Below are 21,370 nucleotides of genomic sequence, written 5' to 3'. Positions count from 1 at the left end.
TACAAGAAACCAGACATAACAACATGGCTAGCTTCACCGACAGCTCTTTAAGAGACAGATAAGAATTGGCCGGCCACGACAGGAACAAATTCAGAACCAAATTGACGTCCCAAAGGACGGAGTACCTGGGTTCTGGCGCAGCGCGAGGCGAATAGCTCGCAGAAGCCGGCACACAAAAGGATGTTCCCCCACCGGGTGGCCATCGATGTTATCATGGCCAGCAGAAATCGCCGACCGAATAGCATTGATCGTCCAATACGCTAGACCCTTGTCGGCCAAATGCGCCAGGAAATTCAGCACGGGAACAAGGCCTGCGACCATGGGATCCAGATCCCTTCGTAAACACCAACGCATCCACTTAAGCCAAGCGGATCTGTAACGCTTCGTTGTACTATTGGCACATGCTTAGGAGAGCAGGTGCTCAGCCGACCCCGAAAGGCCCGGGAGCGCCCAGCGTCTCCTGAGAGCCTCCACGCCACGAGGCGGAGAGTGTTCTGCATGACGAGAGGGTGAGGTTCCTGATCCGGGTTCGTCAGGAGCAGAGGAAACAGGGGGAGTAGGATTGGAAAATCCCAAGAAAGTTCCAGAAGAACCGGAAACCATACTTGAGACCTCCACAGCGGTGTAACCAACACTAGCTCCGCACCCTGGCGGCGTATTTGGGCCGCCGTTCGCATGATCATGGAGAACGGGGGAAACGCAAACGGCTGTTCCCGACTCCAATCCTGCAAGAACGCGTCCGTGGCCTCCGCTAGAGGGTCCGGCCTCCAGCTGTAAAACCGCGGCAGCTGGTGGTCTAGACGGGACGCGAAGAGGTCCACCGAGAAGGGGCCCCAGAGGGAGTGTAGCCACCGGAAGACTTCCGGATCCAGTTTCCACTGGCTGGCGTCCCTGAGATGTCGGGAGTGCCAATCCGCTACCTGATTGCACTGGCCCGGCAGATACTCCGCCGTCACCGTAATGTGACGAGACAGGCAATAATCCCAGAAGTCCTTCGCCAAGTCCGCCAAGGCGCGGGAACGAGGACCTCCTAGATGGTTCACATATCGAACCGCCGAAATATTGTCCATCCGTAACAGGACACAAGCCTTGACCAAATCTTTGGTCCAACAGCGAACTGCGAAGGAGCCCGCAAGGAGCTCCAAACAATTGATATGCAATTGCTGTTCTTCTGACGACCAGGCGCCGCCGGTGGAAAAATCCCCGCACCGGGCGCCCCAGCCCGACCTGCTGGCGTCGGACTCTATGATCAGGTCCGGAGCCGAACCGAAGATCGCTCGACCATTCCACGCCTCCATGTGAGACAGCCACCATGACATTTCCTCCTTCACCTCGTCTGTGAGGGGAACCCACTGATCGTAACTCATCCCACGGCGCAGATGTTGCGCCTTCGAGCGCTGAAGAGCCCTGTAGTGCAGCGGGCCTGGGAAAATCGCCTGGATGGAGGACGAGAGAAGGCCCACCACCTTGGCGATATGACGCAGTGACGTACGATCCCTTGCGATCGTCTGCCGGAGCAGGTGTCGTATCTTCGCGACCTTCCGACCCGGCAGGCTCAAGACCGCCTGTACCGAGTCCACCACGAAACCCAAAAAGGTGATCTGCTGAGTGGGAACCAAAACCGACTTGGAGCCGTTGATGACGAACCCTAGTCTCTGAAGCAGGCCGACAGCTTGACGCAGCTGGCCCGCCAGCACCTCCGGGCACTGCCCCATGAGGAGGATGTCGTCTAAGTATACTAGCATCCGGACCCCCTGACTTCTGAGAAACTCCACCACCGGGTGGAGGACCTTCGTGAAGCACCACGGGGCCGAAGAAAGACCGAACGGCAGGGCGGTGAATTCGAACACCTTGTCGTCCCACAGGAATTGTAGGAAGCGACGATGAGGGGGATGGATGGGAACGACTAAGTAGGCATCCTTGAGATCCAGTCGCACCATCCAATCCCGAGGGAGGAGCACGTCTCGAAGGAGGTGGATCCCCTCCATCTTGAAGTGACGGTAGACCAACCACCCATTGAACTCTTTGAGATTGATCACAGGACTCTTGCCCCCATCCGTCTTGTCTACTAAGAAGACGTTGCTGAGGAACCCATGTGGGTGGCGCGTTGATAGACGGATGGCTCCCTTGCGCAGCAAGTCCGAGACCTCTCCGTCTATCAATCGCGCGTCGGAATCTGAAAAAACCATCGGGCGCGGGGGCCTCGCCTGAGTTGGCTGGTCGTAAAACTCGATATGGAAACCTCTTACAGTTTGCAAAACCCAAGCGTCGGCAGTGAGCAATTCCCACTCCCCGTAAAAGCTTGCCAGCCGCCCCCCAATCTGAACCTGATCCAAGCAAAGTACACTTACCGGGGGCATTTCCCTGTCCGGAGTTCTTCTTAAACCCTCTGCCACCGAAGCGTTGTCCCCTGGTGGGGTAGAAGTTGGTGTAGTTGGCCGAGGTCTGGTATTGACCTCTTCCGGAGCCTTGTCCCTTGTTGTTGGTCTGCTGACCACGGCCGATCGCGCGGCCCCTACCGCGACCGGCCCCTCCAGAGAAACGTTGGTGGAACACCCTCTTGATGCTAGACTGGGCCTTGTCCAGCGACGTGAACGTATTCACAAACTTGCCTAGCTCGCGGATGAAAGGCTCGCCGAAGAGGCCACCCTGGGCCACAGCACCCGCCTCCGACGAGGCCAGGTCCCCCAGCTTCGGATCCAGCTTGATCAGGAGCGAACGCCGCCTCTCAGTGGACAGGGCACAGTTGGCGTTGCCCAAGAACACGATCACCCTCTGGGCCCAATTGGAGAGCACCTCCGGTGAAATGGCGGTGCCATTCGCTCGAGCCTCCTCCGCCATGTCGAGGATCTTCGTGGCGGGCCCGACCGCATCCAACAACTTGTCCTGGCAGGCCCGCCAGGACCGGTCAATCCCTTTCCTGGGGTCCTTCATAAACTTCGCCAGGAAGGTGGCCATCTTGGGGTCCAATTCCGGCGTCATGGCCACTTTCCCTTCCAAAGTTGGCCGAGGGCACTCCCCTCGTAGGCAACCCCTCGCCTCCTTTTCTAGGGGCTTGCGCAGTCTGCTCGCCACAAACTTCGCCACCGTCTCCCTCGGGGCCCAGGCCGCGGATCGGGGGTGGACGATCTCGTCCGGGTCCAGCATGCCCGACTCATCCCGGGGCATCTCCTTGGCCGAAGGCGCCGGGAGCCAAGAGCGGGTCGACTCCCCATCGTCATCCGTTTCCGGAGAGTCGTAGATCGGGCAGGCGGGCGCCGTAGTCACGTCGCCCGAAGTACTAGGGTCCACCAAGGGTGCAGGGGGCACCGCCGTCGCTTTAGCCAGGAAGGCGTCACGAAGACGCTCGAAAGCGCCCCTGTCCACGCCTTGGGCCTCCGATGATGGCCCCTCCTTACAAGGCCTCTTCGGGGCGGGTGGCAACCCGCCGGACGTCCCCGGAAGTTCGGGGGACGGAGGCACATGCGCCGCTGCCAGCTTCGCGCACTCTTCCACGATGCGGGCGGAAAGGCGGCCCTCCATGGGCCCTACCACCTCCGTCACGCAGCGATAGATAGAATTGTCCACCGCCTGATAAAACTCATCATCCTGCAGATAGGGGCAGGGTTCTTCTTCGTATTCCCCTTCCATCTCGGAACCAAGGGCAAATGCGGGGCACCCAAGAGGGCGGCAACCGAGAAAGTTCTCGAATGTGGGCAGGCCAAGCGGCTGCGATCACGTTTTGGGCCAACTGACGTGGCAGGTGGGCTGCACCAACCCCCAAGCGCGCAGACCCTCCTCGCCGGGACCGGGTCTACGTACCCCTCAAGCGCGCTAGGCCACACTCGGGTAAAGAGGTGCACAAAGGCCACCCGAAGGTGATTCACGTGGTCAGAGCCGCTATACAGACCCCAGCGGGCGTCAAAAGTGGGTAAATTACAGACCCGGGTCACCAGGTGTCAGAGGGGTACGCGAGGGCTGGCTCCTGCGCAAGCAGACTCCACGGCGCGGCCCCTGGCACTGCGGAGGCGCGCCGAAGGGTCGGCGAGACGACAGGCCGCCCCCTTGCGGTCTATGTACACACCGCACACAAGTGGGAATAAAGTCGCGTAGGAACGAAGAACGTTCCCGCAACTGGGGACTCTGTAAGGGAATAAACCATGCAATGAGTCCCCCAAATGATCGTACACAAGACAATCAATCACAATGAAAAAGGAAAAAAATATAGGAAAGCACTTATCTGGCTGCGGGAGCAGCGAAGAAAGAGGAGGAAGATGATGAGAAGTCCGGTTATATAGTGATGATGGACAGAGTAGAAGGACTATGGACTATTGTTATGTAAAGAGACTCTTGGGAGTGGTTGTTTGATTTGTTGAACATTACGTCAATGCTTTATGTTTAAAGCATTTTTTGTTCTTATTATATCTTTTCCTAAGCTGCTGTGGAGTCTTTATGTTAATAAAGCGAAGGAAGATATAGCATAATCTGAAGCCTCCGGTCCTGACATAGAATTCTAGAATTATCTGTGATAGACCTACCTTTGACAAAACCAGATTGGTAGATGTTAATGAGGTCGGGAATAACAGAATTTAATCGGGAAGCTACAATTTTGGCATATATTTTGCAATCAGTATTGATTAATGAAATAGGCCGATACTTTTTACAGAGAGAGGGATCTTTATCTTTTATTGGAAGCAGGCATAGCATAGCTTGGGTGAAGGAACCTTTAGATTCACCCATGGAGAGGAAATGAGCAATCAATGAGATTAAATGTGGTAATAAAAAATTCTTAAAATGAAAATAGAAACGGACAGTAAAGCCGTCGGGACCGGGTGATTTATCTTTAGGTAAGAGAGTAATGGCCTGGAGAATCTCTTTTTCGGAAATGGGGGCATCAAGAGAGGAGAAATCAACATCAGCAGTTGGAGATTTAGGAATAGTTTGGAAAAATGAATCTATTTGATCAGAGGACGGCGTCGATTCAGGTGTGTATAGAGAGGAGTAGTACTGAACAAAGCAATCAAGGATCTTATCATCCGTGCAATGACGGATTCCCTGAACGTCGGTAATACAGCTATTTTGGACTTCTGTTTCTTTATTTTGAGATAGTTAGCAAGTGATTTACCAGCTTTATTGTGCCCACCATACATTTTTGAGTTAAATTTAAGAAGGTTATTACATGCCGCATCCCAAGAATATTTATTGAATTGAATTTTAGCTTTGACAAGGGAGGAGAGGGCGTCAGCACAAATGGAGGTGTTTTCACCTAGAGGGAGGTGTGTTCCCCTATAGGGAGGTGTGTTCCCCTTTTACTGTGAGCTCCTACATTACAGTCTTATTCTGTTTTTCATAGAGGAGTGTTCCCCTATAGGGAGGTCGTTTCCCCTATTACATTTTTTCTGTTTCTCAGGGAGGAGTGTTCACCTATAGGGAGGTAGTTCCCCTATTACATTTTGTTCAGTTTCTCAGGGAGGAGTGTTCTTCTATAGGGAGGTAGTTTCCCCTATTACATTTTGTTCAGTTTCAAAGGGAGGGTGTTCCCCTATAGGGAGGTGGTTTCCCCTATTACGCATTGTTCAGTTTCTAAGGGAGGTGTATTCCCCTATAGGGAGGTGGTTTTCCCTATTATGTATGTTCAATTTCAAAGGGAGGTTTATTCCCCTATTAGTCGTCAAAGGAGCTGAATCAGATCCTGGTCTCAAATCCATCACATTGGAAGACAAAGGAAGCGATTCCTGCTCAGATGAACATTTTGAAACTCTGCTCAAATTTCAAATCTTATTGTCAACAGTTTTCCCAGCATTTTTAAAAAATTCTTAACATGACAAGGCATGCCAAATTTTGAACACTTCACCCTCTTCCTTGGGGATTTTATCCTCACCCACTCTCCTACTTTGACACTTGTCTCTTTAACAGCTTTCCTCATTTCATACACTGTCTTAGACTTCAACTTCTTTTCTTCCTCTTTGGCTTCCCAACCTGTAGGCAGACAATTTTCCTTATCAACCTTCAATCTTTTCTCAATGAGCCATCCAAGGCTGACCTCACAATAGGGTAACCTCCCCTTAAACAAACAAAAAGGCAACACTCAAGTACTGGAATGAGGAGTCAACCTGTACTCTCTCAATTTCTTCCTCAAAACCTTCAACCCAGTTGGACACACAAACTAGGGACAATTGCAGACTCTCTTTTAAAACTGTAACAAAACGTTCAACAACACAATTGGACTCCGGATGATAGAGTGAAGCTTTCTTATGCTTCACACCTCTCTCTCTCTCTCTCTCTCTCTCTCTCTAAGAAACTCTTCAACTTGCCCAGAGGTGAATTGCAACCCATCGTCTGTAAGAAGACTGGAGGGAAAACCCTCTCTCTCTAACAACTCCTCTAAGAATTTTATCACATCACCAGACTCAATTGAATTCACAATTTTGATTTCTGGCCACAGTGAAAACATGTCTAACCAAACAAAAACATATCTGTCCTGCGAACTGACCCTCACAGGACCAAGAATATCCATGGAAATGTCGACCCATGGACCAGTAGCTCTCTCCCTGACAACCATGGGCTGCGTCCTATACTTTAACACCTTGTCACCCCTTGCACAATCCAAACACTCTCTAACCTCCCTCTCAATCATCAAATCCATTGACGGCCACCAGAACTTCTCTCTGACCCTTTCTTTAGTTTTAGAACTGCCCATATGACTGGAATGAGCCCTCTTTACCAAAACAAGTCTCAAATCTTCAGGAGGAACAAGCTTACTCCCTCTCATTTGCAAATCCTCAACAATAGAGAGTTAATTGCGAACTTTCCAAAAACCCAATAACTCCGCCCCACACTTATCATTTGCATCACATTCTGTAAACAAACATCCTTTTCTAGCAAAGTCCTCTACTCCGTCTCTTGTATAATCCCTTCAGTAACGAAACACACATTGAAATCTTCGTCAAAGTCTTCACCAGCAAAGCTCTCCTCTAAAGAGTCTACATCACATGCAGATTCGGTAACTAACCTTAAAAGACAATCTGCCTGCAAGTTGCAAGCACCAGGGACATAGTTTATCTCAAAATCAAACTCTTGAAGAGCAATAACCCATCTACGTATGCGTAGATGGTTATTGGTCCACACCTTTTTTTGAAAAGACCTTCTTGAGAGGTTTGTGATCTGTCTTTATTTCAGATTTGTGCCCCAAAGAAACTTACTCAGTTTTCTTTCAGTCCAAAATACAGCCAAAGCCTCAATAACTGAATAATTAATTTCAGCACCACCAGACCTTTCCGAATAAAAGAAATTGTCCTACATTCACCTCCTAATCTTTGCAATGAGACACCTCCCAAACCTCTACAGCTAGCGTCAGTCATCACAATCACATCATCATTGACATCGAAACTCCCAAGGTCAGACGTATTTTTCAATCTAGATTGATATATATGAATTCAGTTTTGCATAAATTGGACCAGACAAATTCTGTGTTTTTCTTTAACAAAAATCTTAAAGATAACGACCACTCAGCAAATTAGGGATAAATTTGTTGCAGAATTCGGCCATTCCCAAGAACTTAACCAATTCATCTCTATTCTTCGGAGAAGACAAATTCTCTGTTGTATCAACCAACAACTTTTTAGGTTGAATTCCACTGTTTGTGAGGAGATGTTCCAAATACTCAATCCCTTGAACTCCAAACTTGCACTTTACCCATTTAAGAATCAAACCAGACTTCAACAAGGGATCTAAAACCTCACAAAGCCTTGTGTTGTGTTCCATTTCAGTTGAACCAGACACCAATATGTCATCTTGTTAGATCTTCAATCCCACCACACCCTTCAATATCTTTTCCATAGCCCGCTGAAAAACTGAAGCGGCCGAAATTAGAAATGCATGTCACCGTGTACAATGACCAACAAGAATTGAATGTAAGCGTGTCACCGTGTAGGTTAAACACTAATGAAGACAAGCGATCAATAAAGATGTGCGTGTCAGCGTAGTAAAGCTGGTAAACAAATATTCAAAAAGTGTGCGCATCAAAACCTCAACCAATAATGATAGGCAGGATAAAGAAGTATGCGTATCAAAAGAACCAAAGGTGTGCGTGTCACCGCATCAATAATGTGAGCCATTAGTGACACGTAAATGACCAAAGGTGTGCGCATCACTGTGTAATAGGGCAGATGGAAGAAAACAGATGTGAGTGATAGAGCACAAACAGTAAGTCTGCTCTTCCAATATTTCAGAGGAGAGTAGTCACGCAGGATGAGGCGCTGTGTTTCAGTGCAAATTTCCAATAATTTACTACATGCTCTTTATAGATGGCCGCAAGGGTAGTCATGCAACATAAAACGTTGTGTTTCAGTGACGAGGAACAAAGAAACAATCAGAGGAACAAGAAAGTCCAATACGTCACAGTGATCTCTAGTCGCAGCTGAGTCCATGCGCGAGAGGCACAGAGCGCAAGCTCAGGAGAGCTTGAGTAACAGTTGTCTCGCAGTTATATTAAATATATCAAATAGAAATTCAAAGTACTTGCTGTGAGTTAAATCGGAGTATTTGTGTTGAGGTCCAGTGTCCTTTAATAGTGGAAACTCTTCAGCTTAACTCTCTTTCCGGTACATGTCCCTCATTTCCGTTTCCTTGAGAACAGGCTTGTACACACGTGGGTGGTTCCAAGTCGTCGTAAGTGTAATAAGGATGATCCAGGCGATTGTAGAGAGTTTAAAGTAAGCTTTATTTAGGTTTCCAGAAATGTAGACAACGGGCGCCACCAGGAGGCAAAAGAAAACTGCCCCCTCTCACCGCAATAAATCACAGATGCTTTATGCCGCCAAAGGGCTCCAGGCATCACGCAACAGGACAGCAGGGGGACAACAGCGTATCCAGCGAAACAAAGAGACCACAACCACGACCTGACCCGATGGCATGACCAGGAGATACCAAAAGAACGGCCAGATGGGCAGGTAGAAGTACCTCGCCCCAACCCAAGATGCGCTGGAAGTGGCGCGGAATCTGCACCGAACTTTAGGGACTCCTCCCGGGGGTCCCCACACTTCGACGTGGGAATGTGCCTAATGTGGCACTTAGGTGACCATCCTTTTGTGCGGGCACACTGCGTGTGCCGCGGGCAGCCTCAGTTGAGATACACTTACCATAGAGAGAGTACAGGCACCATGGCGACTGTGACAAGAAACAAATCCAGTTCTAGTTATTAATTGTCAACGAAAAGGGTTGAAGGAAAAGATGTTCCGGAACCAGAGTGATTCCTCGTCTCACAGGACAAGTATAATTCAGAGCATGAGGGAGGGGATGCAAGGTCAGGTGAAGAAAATCTGGGCCTGGGGCTTTAGCAGGTATAATGGCATCTAACGAGCTCATATTCACCTTCCTAGTAAATACAATTATGCTTCGTTGGACGTCCAAGCTGGGGGGCTCTGTAGTATTACCTAAAGAATATAGCGCATTAAAATGATTGTACCATTCTAATGATGTAATATTGTTGGCCAGGGGAGGGTTACGTTCAAAATTTGCCTTGGACACTAACAGCCAGAATTATCGAGGGTCAGGATGACCAATAGCCTCCTCTAGTTCTTCCCATCTCCCTCTGGCTATGCCCTGTACCTGTTTATAGGCCCTTCTGCATTCACGGATGCTTACTGGGTCCCTATTTTTAATAGCTGTGGTCAATCTTGCTCTAGCAAGCCTACAGTCTATATTGTACCACGGATTTGCTCCAAGGCGGCTACCCTGGAAGGATCTTGTCTTTGAAAAGGGGATGTAAAAGAAGGTAGCCAATTGCTTGAAGAATTTTCCGTGAATGGCACTACAGGTGTTCAAGGAGTGAGAGTCGATACTTGCTGCTTCTAATATCGATAAATACTCAGCTAGAACTTCGTTGATCTTTTGAATTTTAAGTTTGTCCGCCAGGACCATGGGCCATTTAAGCCGGTGCTTATCTTTTGTGGCACTCAACTCCCTTGTGCATAGTGGGGCAGTAGAGTCCTGCCGAATACTCCCCCATAGATGGCTAATAGATAAGTGTAGGGAGTTGTGATCAGTGTCACAGTCCTGGTGTATAAGCATGTCCTGGACTTGAGGCCACAGGGTCAGATCCACTAATATATAGTCCATCCGACTTGACCCCTTTGTTCCTATAAAGGTCATCCCACCACTTCTGTCGGAATTGGTTCGTCCATTGGTAGCCCTTAGCCTGTATTCCAGGGAGATTGCGTCCAGTTGGAGGGCAGCATGGGACCATTTTTTGATTGGGGGTAATTCCAACGAGGGTACCCTCCAAACTTTGTCCTCTTCAGACACGTCAAGGGACTCGATCCAATCCAGGGGTTCGAATATAACATCAAAATCACCACCAATTATCAGCAGATAGCTGATATTCCGGTCACCCAATAAGTTATCCAAGGCAAGGAGAGTCGATGAGCTACCACCTCTAGTGCTCCTGGCATATACATTGTACATATCGACAGTTAATCCATTCCACTGGGCTAGCCTAATCCCCAAAATGTCTGGGTTATTGGTAGCCAGCTCATTTATTTCGCAGTTCAAGGAAAGATTTACCAAAATAAGTAGGCCCCCTGAAGCCCGACCCGCTTTAGCAGAAACTGATGGTTTAAAAAAGGACCTAATCCCAGCCACTCACCGGAGCTTGGAACTGGTGCTGTACTCTGCTTTGCTGTGCGAGGAACCCTTCCACATTGACTGTGACCTGTGCTGCCTGAACGGAGCTGACGCTCAACCATCACCGTTTCGTGGCGCTGCCTCCCCTTGACTCGCTGGTGTGAGCGTGAGCTGCACTCTGCACGCTCTGCCTGTCGCTCCCAGCTGGAGTCAGAGGGGTTGAGGCCAGGGTGTGTACTGAGAGCGCACCTAGCCTGGGGGACTGCGAGGACCAGAATTCCTAGCTGGGATCAGCTGGTTCCACTTCCCCCAGGCGAACCGCCCACGGACACGCCCCCAACGAAACGTATAAATATCATCTCGCTCCCCGCGACGCGGGACGCGCGCGGGACCAAGCGAGGGGATAAGCCCGGGCAAAGGGCGGGCCGTCTGAGGCCGTCCGAGGTCGTACTAGGACGGGACGGGCCACCCTGCTAACCATCTGCTCCTGGTAAGCCAAATCCTCTTCTGACTTGTTCCCCTACTAGTGCTAATCCTTGCTCTAAAACGACGAGGGATTAGAAGTAAGTAAATACCAACAGAAATCGTGGTAACAAAAAGAAATGTGTCTTAAAAAATTACGATCCAGGACTATCTTTATGAAACGTATGGGCACGGAGGACGCTGTTCGTAAATCATCAGACAAATCAATAAAACAAGGTCGCATTACACGGACCCCGGCCATTACTGAATATTTCTCTACTCTAATATCTAAAGATGAAATTGACAAAAAATAACTTGTGGCAGAAGAAATACCCAACTCACTACTGCATACAGGGTTAGAAGAATGTGTGCTCACCAAACTTGGGTCAAATCCAAATCCAAACTTAAGCGACATTGTTTCCGACAATATACAAAAGTCTTTCAATAACTCTAAAAATTTTCAAATTCAGGGTCACGAGGAAAATCAGTTAACATCTTCAACACCAAAAAAAGGCCCAGGAAATACCTGTCATCTGGAAGAACTTTGTGCAAACAACTCTAAGATAACACAAAACCAACATGAGTCAAAAATAACAAATAGTCCCCCTTTACAAAAAAATCAAGTGCAACCTCAAACACTTGAATCATCGGTAGACCCTTTTCTCATAAAAACCAACAACTCAGCTAACATAGCTACACCTATGTCAAAAGCCTTGTTCTCCTTACATGAAATACTGGAGTCGGTCCTTTCCTTTCTAGGGAACATATTAGAAAATTCAGACCAAACCCTGGATGTCCAAATTGGAATCCTTAAGCATCTAGTAGAGGAAAAAAAGAAAAGGAAAGAACCCCCTGAATTGGAAAAAAACCAATTGAAGTTCAATGACAATGAACAAAGGAACTACACAAGTCACAAAAACAGCGAAAAAGACCCAGAGAAAAATAATCGTGGTACACAAACATCAGTATCTCCAAAACAAAAAAAGGAGAAGTTAGTACGACAACATGAAACACCAATATTCTCCCTGAAAAGACTTTTCAAAGAAAAACCCGTTAATGACAAACAATATCCAATTTTCACAAAGGTAATGAAATCGGATATACCAAAAGATGAAGATTTGGATGAAAATACCCAAAAAGTCACTTTCAACAATACATCTGAAAGCAAAAAAGGAGAAAAAACAAATAAATCTATAAATACTGACCGAGTAGAAGGAAAAAGAAAGAGGAAGAAACCAATAAGACGTATACATAGGAAAAAAAATCGCAAGCTGAAATTCCAAAAGTCTACAATTGTCAATAATAAACAAGAAGTACTAGAAATTGAACCTATTAAACCCGGGGCTATTGGCAATATGGAAACTAGCTCAAAAAAAAGAGAAGAGAAATTGAAACTACTAGATCCGGCTGCAAAGGATTTTGTCTCGTATAATGTCCCTGAAGAATTACAACTCCAAAATACGATCGAAAGGAAAAATAAAGGAAAAAACCAACATGGAGCAGGAACATCATACTCCAGAACACTACAACTTGAAGAACTTTTTCCAATGGACCTAGCACCACTAAATAGAAGAAGAATCATCAATCTCCTTCACCACATCAAACCTTTGGAATCCTTGAATAGCAACGAGATTGATCTAGTAATCTTTCCACAAAAAGATAATAATAAAATAGCTACAGTAACCTTCTGGTCAAACGTTATACCTGGAATCATAATCAGAGAAAAGGAAACACTACACAAACATGGATACGACGTCTATATAAGAAGGGATCCCAAAGAAAACAGATTTCCCCCAAGATATGACGAACAAATATGGAGAATTTCTAACTCGCAATACAAAAATCCTGTGGGAGAAACTGATGAGTCCCGAGCAACGTATTCAGGAATTAAGTATTCAGGGAAAGACACTTTGAAGGTAAAACTGGAAAATGGTGAAAGGTTAGTATGGCAACAAGACCCAAAGGGAAAGGAGTACAGAGAAAGCATCAGATCTTGGTCTTGGGTATCTGAGAACTTGAACAGCAATAAATCCACATCATGTTCGGGACAACCTGTTTAGCAATGGTCTCAAAATAATATCATGGAATATAGCGGGGAAAACTAAGATCAAACTGACGGAAGCCATAAACAACCACCCGGACCTCTTAATGCTACAGGAAACCTGGGCAACACAAACATTTTCGCAAAATAACTACTACGTATATGACATCCCCGCCAAAGCATCCACTCGGGGCCACGCCAAGGGTGGTCTGGCCATTCTATTGAAGGAGGATTATATGTGGGCCCAGGAAATTATCCAGACCAAATCACAAAACCTGCAATGCTTAAAGATCCTTCTAAAAACTCATGATGTAGCAACTAAACAATCATTTCTGCTATTTAATGTCTATGCCCCTCCGGGCAAGAACTACGATAATACCTTTCTAGTATTCATGGAATCCATCACACAAATTGTCGAAGATCAATCATGCATCCCATACATAATAGCAGGTGATCTAAACGGCAAAATTTCAAATTCAGAAATTGGTAAATGGATGCAACTTTATGACGAGGAATTTGCCGAGTTCTCAGCCCCGCAATTTCCCAAGGGTGCAAAATGTGACAAAAGAGGGAAATTACTATTATCGACACTACCTTCCCTAAGAGGCGTAATTCTGAACGGAAACATAGAAGGAGACATTCCGGCATCGAATACCAGACGGGGTAATGGAAGTTCATCCATTATTGACTATATTATTTGCAATATGAATTTAATGGAGACTGTTACTCACCTAAAAATACAGTTAAGCCAAGAGAGCGACCACGTTCTGCTGATTTTAAAAACTGAATGGAGGCCTCAAACAGCTACTAACAGGCAGCTAATATTTCATAGAAGCTCTGTTGTGGTAAATAGTGCCCAAAGAAGAATTTTCTGGAGCTCGAAAGTATTGGACAGAATATCGACACTGATTGAACAGAATGATCTCTTATTAAAAACAATCTCGGATGACCCAATAGAAAATTTTGAACACATCACTAATGAGCTAAAAAATCTACTATTGGACAAACTCCAATGTGCCCCTAAAGGTGTGAATTATGGAAACAATAGCCGCAATAAAAATAACACACAAAATACCCAAAATTCTATAACTAAGAAAAAATTTAACAGACTGGTACGTGCACAATATCTGAATCATTCTATGTCAATTAAGAAAGAAATAAATAAACTAAAAAACAAACTCAGAAGAGAAAAGCAAAAAAGAAAAAAAGAAAATCAAGACCGTAATTGGGTGGACATTCAAGAAGCTGCAAAAGATATGAATTCCCGAAAATACTGGTCCCTTGTAGCTAAACTAACTGGCACGAAAAAGAAGCTACAAGCGATACCTGTTACACCAAAGGACTGGGAAACTTATCTAACAGACTTATATAAAGCAAACCCGATTAACTTTGAGGGGAAAAGCTCAGAACAAGACAAAGAAGACGCTGACCCACAAATATATAGAGTTACAGCTATCTCAGTGGAATGGAACATAAGAAAAGCAAGGAAAACAGGAGCTTCTGGCCCAGACCAGATCCCAATAAAGATCTACCAGGCAAATCCAAGGGAATGGAGTAAGTTGTTATCAAATCTATTTAATCACATTTTTAAAACTGGACAAATGCCTATATCTTGGCAGGGAAGCACCATCATCCCAATACATAAAAAGGGAAGCAAGACAATCGCAGGAAATTATCGGCAAATCGCCTTAATGGATGCTGCTGGAAAAATCTTCGCAGCAGAGGTTTTACAAAGATTAAAAGATTGGGCTTTTTCATTGAACAAAATTCCAATGTTTCAAGCTGGCTTTAGGCCAAAACATTCAGTTACGGATAATATTGCTATAATACAAACAATAATAGACAAATACGTAACAGGTAAATCTCAGGCGGTATACGCAGTGTTCGTAGATTATTCGACGGCGTTTGATCGAGTAGATCGCCCTACTCTATGGCACAAACTCAAGGAACTTGGCATTCCAGATTTACTACTCCAAACTATAGTGAACCTTCACACCGACACCTGGTGCCAGGTCCAAATGGGAGGCGAAAAGGGATTAACAGAAAGGATAAAAACATCTAACGGCCTAAAGCAAGGGTGTCTCTTGGCCCCACTACTATTCTCCCTATATCTCAGCGACTTACCTAAGCAATTACATCAAGGCTCAAATCTGTCCCCTAAAATCGCTAAACAAAACATACAAGTGCTACTCTATGCCGATGATATCGTGATGCTTGATCTCACTCCCTATGGTCTGCAACAATCCCTGGACATTCTTCATGATTACTCAAAAACAAACTTTCTAATCCCCAATTTAAAAAAAACAAAAATTGTGTTTTTTTCAAGGAAGAAATCTACTGTTAAATATAGATGGAGTCTAGGTGGAGAGAAAATAGAAACAGTAAGCGAATATCCATACCTAGGCAGGATCCTCTCGAAGAATATTACGAATGGAAAACATATAGAAAATTTAATGAGGAAGTCAGAGGTGCATACTGAGGCCCTCCTAAGACTATATCAGACAACTGGGAATCGGCATTTCTCCTCTTTAATAAAAATATATAAGGCAAAAATTCCTCCTGTATTGTCATATGCAACAGAATACATTCCAATGAAACAATGGACCTATATGGACCGCAAGGAGGGAAATTTTTTAAAAAGAATAATGAAAGTTTCTGACTCCACACCAGTCCAAGCGTTACATATAGAATTTTCGATCACAAGCTCCTATGCCACGGCGGTAGCAAATGTAATCAGGTGGAGCTACAATCTTCTCCATGCAAAGGAGGGCACATTAAGACATTTGCTGAGACAAGAAATCTTCGAGGGTGCATTTAAAAATCAGACGTTTTTAAAAAATATGACAAATATCTTCCAAATGGCAGAGATTACCCCGGAAATGCTAAAAGGCTGGACAAACGCTCAAATGAAACTTTTCCTAAAATGCTTCACTCCGAAGTTAAGCTACGAATTAGATTACCAACACTGTAAAAAATTGTCAACATACAAATCTTTCGTAGATTCTTTGGAGTATAAACAAAAACAACCATATATTGGGTTTTCACTGACTCATGGTGCAAGGAGGACAATCACCTTGTTAAGACTGGGCACCTTACCTATACTAACTTACACAGTAAGATGGCAGCCAGAGGGATCTTTGATATGCCCCCTGTGTGAAGGGGGAGACCAAACCCTAGAGCACGTGTTGTTCGTGTGTCCCAACTTGAAGGTAATTACTGCACGGACAAGATTCCTTGCCCCTATTTATCGATCTTGTAGAATCACCCGAGTGAGCGAACTAATAGATCTATGTAAACAGCCTCCAAATGAATTTGTCTGTTATAACTTTTATAAATTTCTTAAATCTTTTTTAATACTGTATTGATTAAAATGTGCAACTACTTCTTAAAATTTTGTAAAATGTAAATTTGTGGTCCTCTGTTGAGTACCTACACAAATAAAAAATGTTGACTTTGACTTTGACTTAATCCCAGGAATATGTATGGGAGTCTGGAACCAGGTTTCCTGAAATTGACATATTTCCTGTTGAGAAACCAGGTCCAACCAATGTGGACAGTTACACTTTCAACTAATACCGGTCAGGTTCCATGAGAGGATATTCATTGTTTCCCCATTAACTGATTCTTCCTGGACCTGGAAAGATGGTAACACTTGCAAGATAGGCACAACTCCACTGTCAGTCCTTCTATCTAGATCGCTGACCTGAGATCGAGTATTCGCTGATAATGACAAGTTGAAATGGTCAGGCTCTGCTGGGGAACAACTTGTCCGCTCTTGCTCAACCGGGCACCCCTCAGGGTGTAAATGGAAAGGGGCTATGGAGATCATCCGGACGTATTAAAGCTATTCAGTACTGGCTTAGGAGGTAAAAGAATAAGTCAATTAATGCTGTGAGAGTGATGAGGACGGTGAAGCTAGGGGTGCATTGCTCACAGATCCGAGTCATTGGTGTTGCAAGGATGCCATAGGGCTGATGCAAGTGGGAAAAAAGGCCCTGTGACTGCTGTTGGTGTTGGTTTAGTGGGCTCCTCTGGGCCCGGTGCCCCCATGCGACTGCACCTGCTGCACCAATGGTAACTACACCCTTGATCCGAGTAAAGAAGTGACGCGGTTGACAGAATGACACAGAAGACAGAACAAATGTGGACGAATTCTTACTGTGGCCATGATCTTCACCGAGAGGAATTGCCACACTGCACGCATGAGTTCAGCAGATTCAGCCGAAAGTGGGTCACAGAAGTGGAAGAAGAGTGCCTGATTGAGGTGCCATGCCTGGGCTCACTGAGCGCCTCCTTTTGAGATGAAGGAGGCACATTGGAGGCATAGGTGTGCAGGAGGTGAGAGGCTGGAGTTTGTTTATTGGTGCTTTGGAAATTTGTTGTTGCCTTTAACTGGGCAGAAGCAACAGTGTGCAGTGGTTTGAGGGTAATATAAGGAGGAGGTATGAGGACGCAGAGGTGGCTCAGTGAGTACACTGTGGCCTGCACATTAAGAGATTGGATGCCAGCAGGCCCACTTAGCCTTCAATCCTAATGAGCTCGGTCTATTGAGCACAAGTAACCTGGTGATTATATTAGATAATGGTGACACAAGCTATTTACGGCTGTTACAGATGGTGAAACTACGTATGAAGAGCCATGTCAACCAAGTTATTTTTATGACAAGATAACCACGTGTATGCTACCAAGTCGGCGAACCGCAAATCACTGCACATGCCAGGTAGGGGAGGGGGTGTTATGGTTCAGGGGTGTCTTTTCCCAACTCTTGATGTTGTGAATGAGGGCTGCTCCTGTTCCAGAAACAGGGAAAAATAAGGCATTTCTCCTTCTACTATAACACAGAGGACGGGTGAATGGGAGGCAAGCGGGTTATCTACTGGTTTAAAACTCAGAGGAATCAGATATGCGGCATCCAAATGTTATGTGACAGCTACGCTTGTGGAGCTGGCGCAGTTCCTTGAGGTACCAAACCCCGTCTGTTGCACACGCACGCACGACTCGAAGCAAATAAAAGAAAGAAATTTGTAGAAAGAAACAGACACGGAGGTTGAACTTTACCAGACCCCAGACAACGAGCGCACCTCCAGCCAGTGTGCGTGTATGGCCACCGATGTAGTAATCAGCGGCACTGCTATGCAGCGTACGGTTGAATTAAAAAAAAGTTCTTACCCCCAAGTCAAAACGTTGCGCCAGGGAGGAGATGCAGCAAAATAAACAAGTGAAAGCACTCCATGCACGCATTCTGCAGAAACACCATCACGAGCCATACACGTGCACATCGACTGTCCAGGCAAGTGCACATCTCCTGTCCCCCTTCGGACGCAAAACCCACAACAATAGATCTCGCCAAGGAGTGCGGCACAAGCGCTGCATCGCTAGGAGAGACCTGAAAAATTGGTTGCGATTCCCATTCCAGGGAGGTCTTTGTATTTTGTCAGCGTCATGACATTTGCAGGATTGGCTCTGATGCACCAGAACAGCTAAACCTAAAAGCAGGTTATTATCATTATCAGAATCACCAGGCCCATAAAAATGCTTAAGTCACCTCAGTATCACAGAGTACGTTTTGGTCTAAGAATCCAGGCCCTTATGTACCATAGAATTTACCCACAGACATAAAATGGGTAAAACCCTTTGATACATGCACCCCCCTTTCCTCCAAAAGCAAACCAAGGTCAGTCCCACCCTATCCCTGACTTGTAAGGCAAGATAAAAACTGTATGATATAGTGACTTATTGATATCTCATGCCAATAGTCACATGATAGTGCAGATGAACTGTATGCAGTTTGTAAGGATAATAGCAGACACAGGATATACATGAATGGGTAAAAGCCAATAAGTCTGGCATTGGCCTCCAGCCATTTGGCTTTGTCCAAACTTGTTTTGTAATTTTTTTTGCACACTTACTGTTGGTAAAGCTGCTGGGCCCTCGTCAACCTAAAAACAACATTGGCTAAAAAGCAAAAATACTTTTTGGGCCATAGAAATCCCTGACATTGTGAGCAGATGCGCTCTTTGTGTAAGAGCAGAATGCCTTCACTTGCAGTGAAGTTAGCCAATGGCTGAAGTAGGCGGACCCGTTTGCGTATGCTGTAAGGGGCGGAAGGGATATGTGAATGACACAATAACAGACCAATAAATGAAAAGGGCATGCTAAAAGCCCCATATAAGTAGGCACAGTATGCATATAATTTTGGTAAAATCAAAAGGTCTTAGGTAACACTATAACTAGTAGGTACCTCTTACACTGTAGTAGTTCAGAGAAGCCTCTGGAATGGTGAGTAGCAAATGCGAGCTTGAATCCGCCCCTTACCCTCACCTCCAGCAGATGCAACTTGTGCTCCAGGGCAGCCACTCGAATTGCAGCAGTGTTGCCTGCCCCTATACCCCAGCTCTGTAGCACACATACCTTGTACTCCTGGGCAGCCTCTCGAATGGGGAGCACTGTGTGAGGCTTGTGATCACGTGACATGCTGCAGACCACACAGATGGGCTCCTGGTCATCTTCACAGAACAGTTTCAGTTTCTCTTCGTGTTCTCGGCACAGATTCGCCTCCTCGGGGGTCGCACTCAGTAAGTCAAGATGTTTCACCGTTTCCACCACATTTGCCAATCTCTTGTTCGGTCGGAGTTTCTTACTTTGACAGGTTTCTCTACACTCAGGACAGGGAAAGTCTGTCTGCAGCCCCTCCCAGCACCGATTGATACAGGAAAGACAGAAGATGTGTCCGCACTCCACAGACACCGGTTCTGTAAAATATTCCAGGCATATGGAGCACGTGGCTTCCTCCTTCAAATTTAGGAGATGGATAGATGCAGCCATGTTCCTGCTGATATACAAGGTGCCGAAGTTAAGTTTCGTTTCTGCCAGTTTGTGAAGTGGGAGTGTCTGTCTTTACTTCCTTCTACAGCTTCGTGGAGAATTGGGTTTTGATTGGTTATTGCTCATGCACATAACGCTAACCTGGGAGCGTCTGCACCAGAGTAGGGCGTGTCTGCGGCTGAGCTGGGAGTGTCCTCAGATTATATGTTGTGTCTGCATGTGAGCAATTTATGTTTGAATCTGTACCGGGGCGTCTACCTCTGGGAAGGCCCGAATCTCTGCAGAGAGTGCTGCCTCCAGAGGTGGGAGTCGTTGCTGCAGAAAAAGCAGTGCCTCTACGTCTGGGCTGTTTACTGAAACGCGTTTCACATGCTGGCTGTTAATGGTAAAATCAAAACTACAAGTTCCAGGCTGCACAGCTGCAGTGAGCTAAACATACAGGACAGTCCTTAAATGTCCTACGCTTCATGGAACACTTGTCAGCCTTGGCACTGCGGTTTCTTGTGTCTGGGATTGTGCTGTGATTATCTGCACCAAGAGCTGTGTGTGTGTTTGCCTCTGATTTCACAATGCCTGACACTAGTGTAACTTGGGGGCGTTTGCCTCTGAGCTGGCAGCGTCAACAACTTACCTGGCACTGTCTGCACCTTTAAAGGGGGAACTGGGAAACGAATGGAGGACGAGCGCTGGTAAAGCCAACAGGCCTTGACAATTGCTAAGTGAAATTGATTCTTCATAGATTGGCAAATTGGTGTGTGTTTCTGAATGGATGTTGCGTTATGTTTGTTATGAAATGTTTTATAGTGCCTAATTACCTGTACGATTATCGTGTCACTTAGCAGGTGTGTGGTGGTGGCCTCGAAGGGCCCTACTTAAAGAGCTAGTTCTTTAGCTTTCTACAGAATTCAAGCAGTGATGAGGAGGCTCTAAAGTGGTGTCCAAGGTCGGTCCACGCTTTATGAGCGATGCATGAGGGAGAACGACCTCCTGCTCTGCTTTTGTGTATGCATGGTATATATGCAAGTGAGAGTCCAGCTGAGCACCAGTGCCTTGTGGGTTGCTCAGGTAGGCATGTCCTGTGTTGTGTGGTGCTTTGCATGTGTGGGTTGAATTGTGCATGTTTATGTAATGATGCCTGTTGTCTCCAATTATGACAGGACACAGCGTGAGGTTCATACGCTATTTATTTAAACTATATCTGCAGAGAGCGCCGAGCCGCCAGAACGTCCGGGCTCCGGCACTCGCGCCTTCTCACTGAGGATGCGCGCGCATCCCCCAAAATGGCCGCAGGCACGTCGCGTCGTCACGCGACGTGCATCAACTAGAACGCTGACTCTACATATCTCCCTTTTTTCAAAACAATGGAACAACATAAAACTTACAGTCTACTGCTCATGTCATAGTCCTGGAATCTGGATGGTCTCACCACCGTTCGCCCAC

General features: G+C 46.2%; 1 protein-coding gene across 2 annotated transcripts in view; it reads right to left on the bottom strand.

Moving 5' to 3' along the window:
• LOC147717626 (E3 ubiquitin-protein ligase TRIM39-like) overlaps positions 1-20,012 on the bottom strand; it is a 383,703-nt gene extending 363,691 nt beyond the window's left edge. For both annotated transcript variants that reach the window (XM_086924415.1, XM_086924416.1), the window contains exon 1: positions 19,517-20,012. In XM_086924415.1, coding sequence (XP_086780541.1) covers positions 19,517-19,930 — 414 coding nt within the window. In that variant the 5' untranslated portion in view covers positions 19,931-20,012. The remainder of the gene's footprint in view (positions 1-19,516) is intronic.
• Between the last annotated feature and the right edge of the window lie 1,358 nt (positions 20,013-21,370).

Source organism: Lissotriton vulgaris, chromosome 5, assembly GCF_964263255.1.
Source record: "Lissotriton vulgaris chromosome 5, aLisVul1.2, whole genome shotgun sequence".
NCBI lineage: Eukaryota > Metazoa > Chordata > Amphibia > Caudata > Salamandridae > Lissotriton > Lissotriton vulgaris.
Note: the sequence above shows the minus strand (reverse complement) of the source record. Positions and strands in the feature narration are given on the sequence as shown.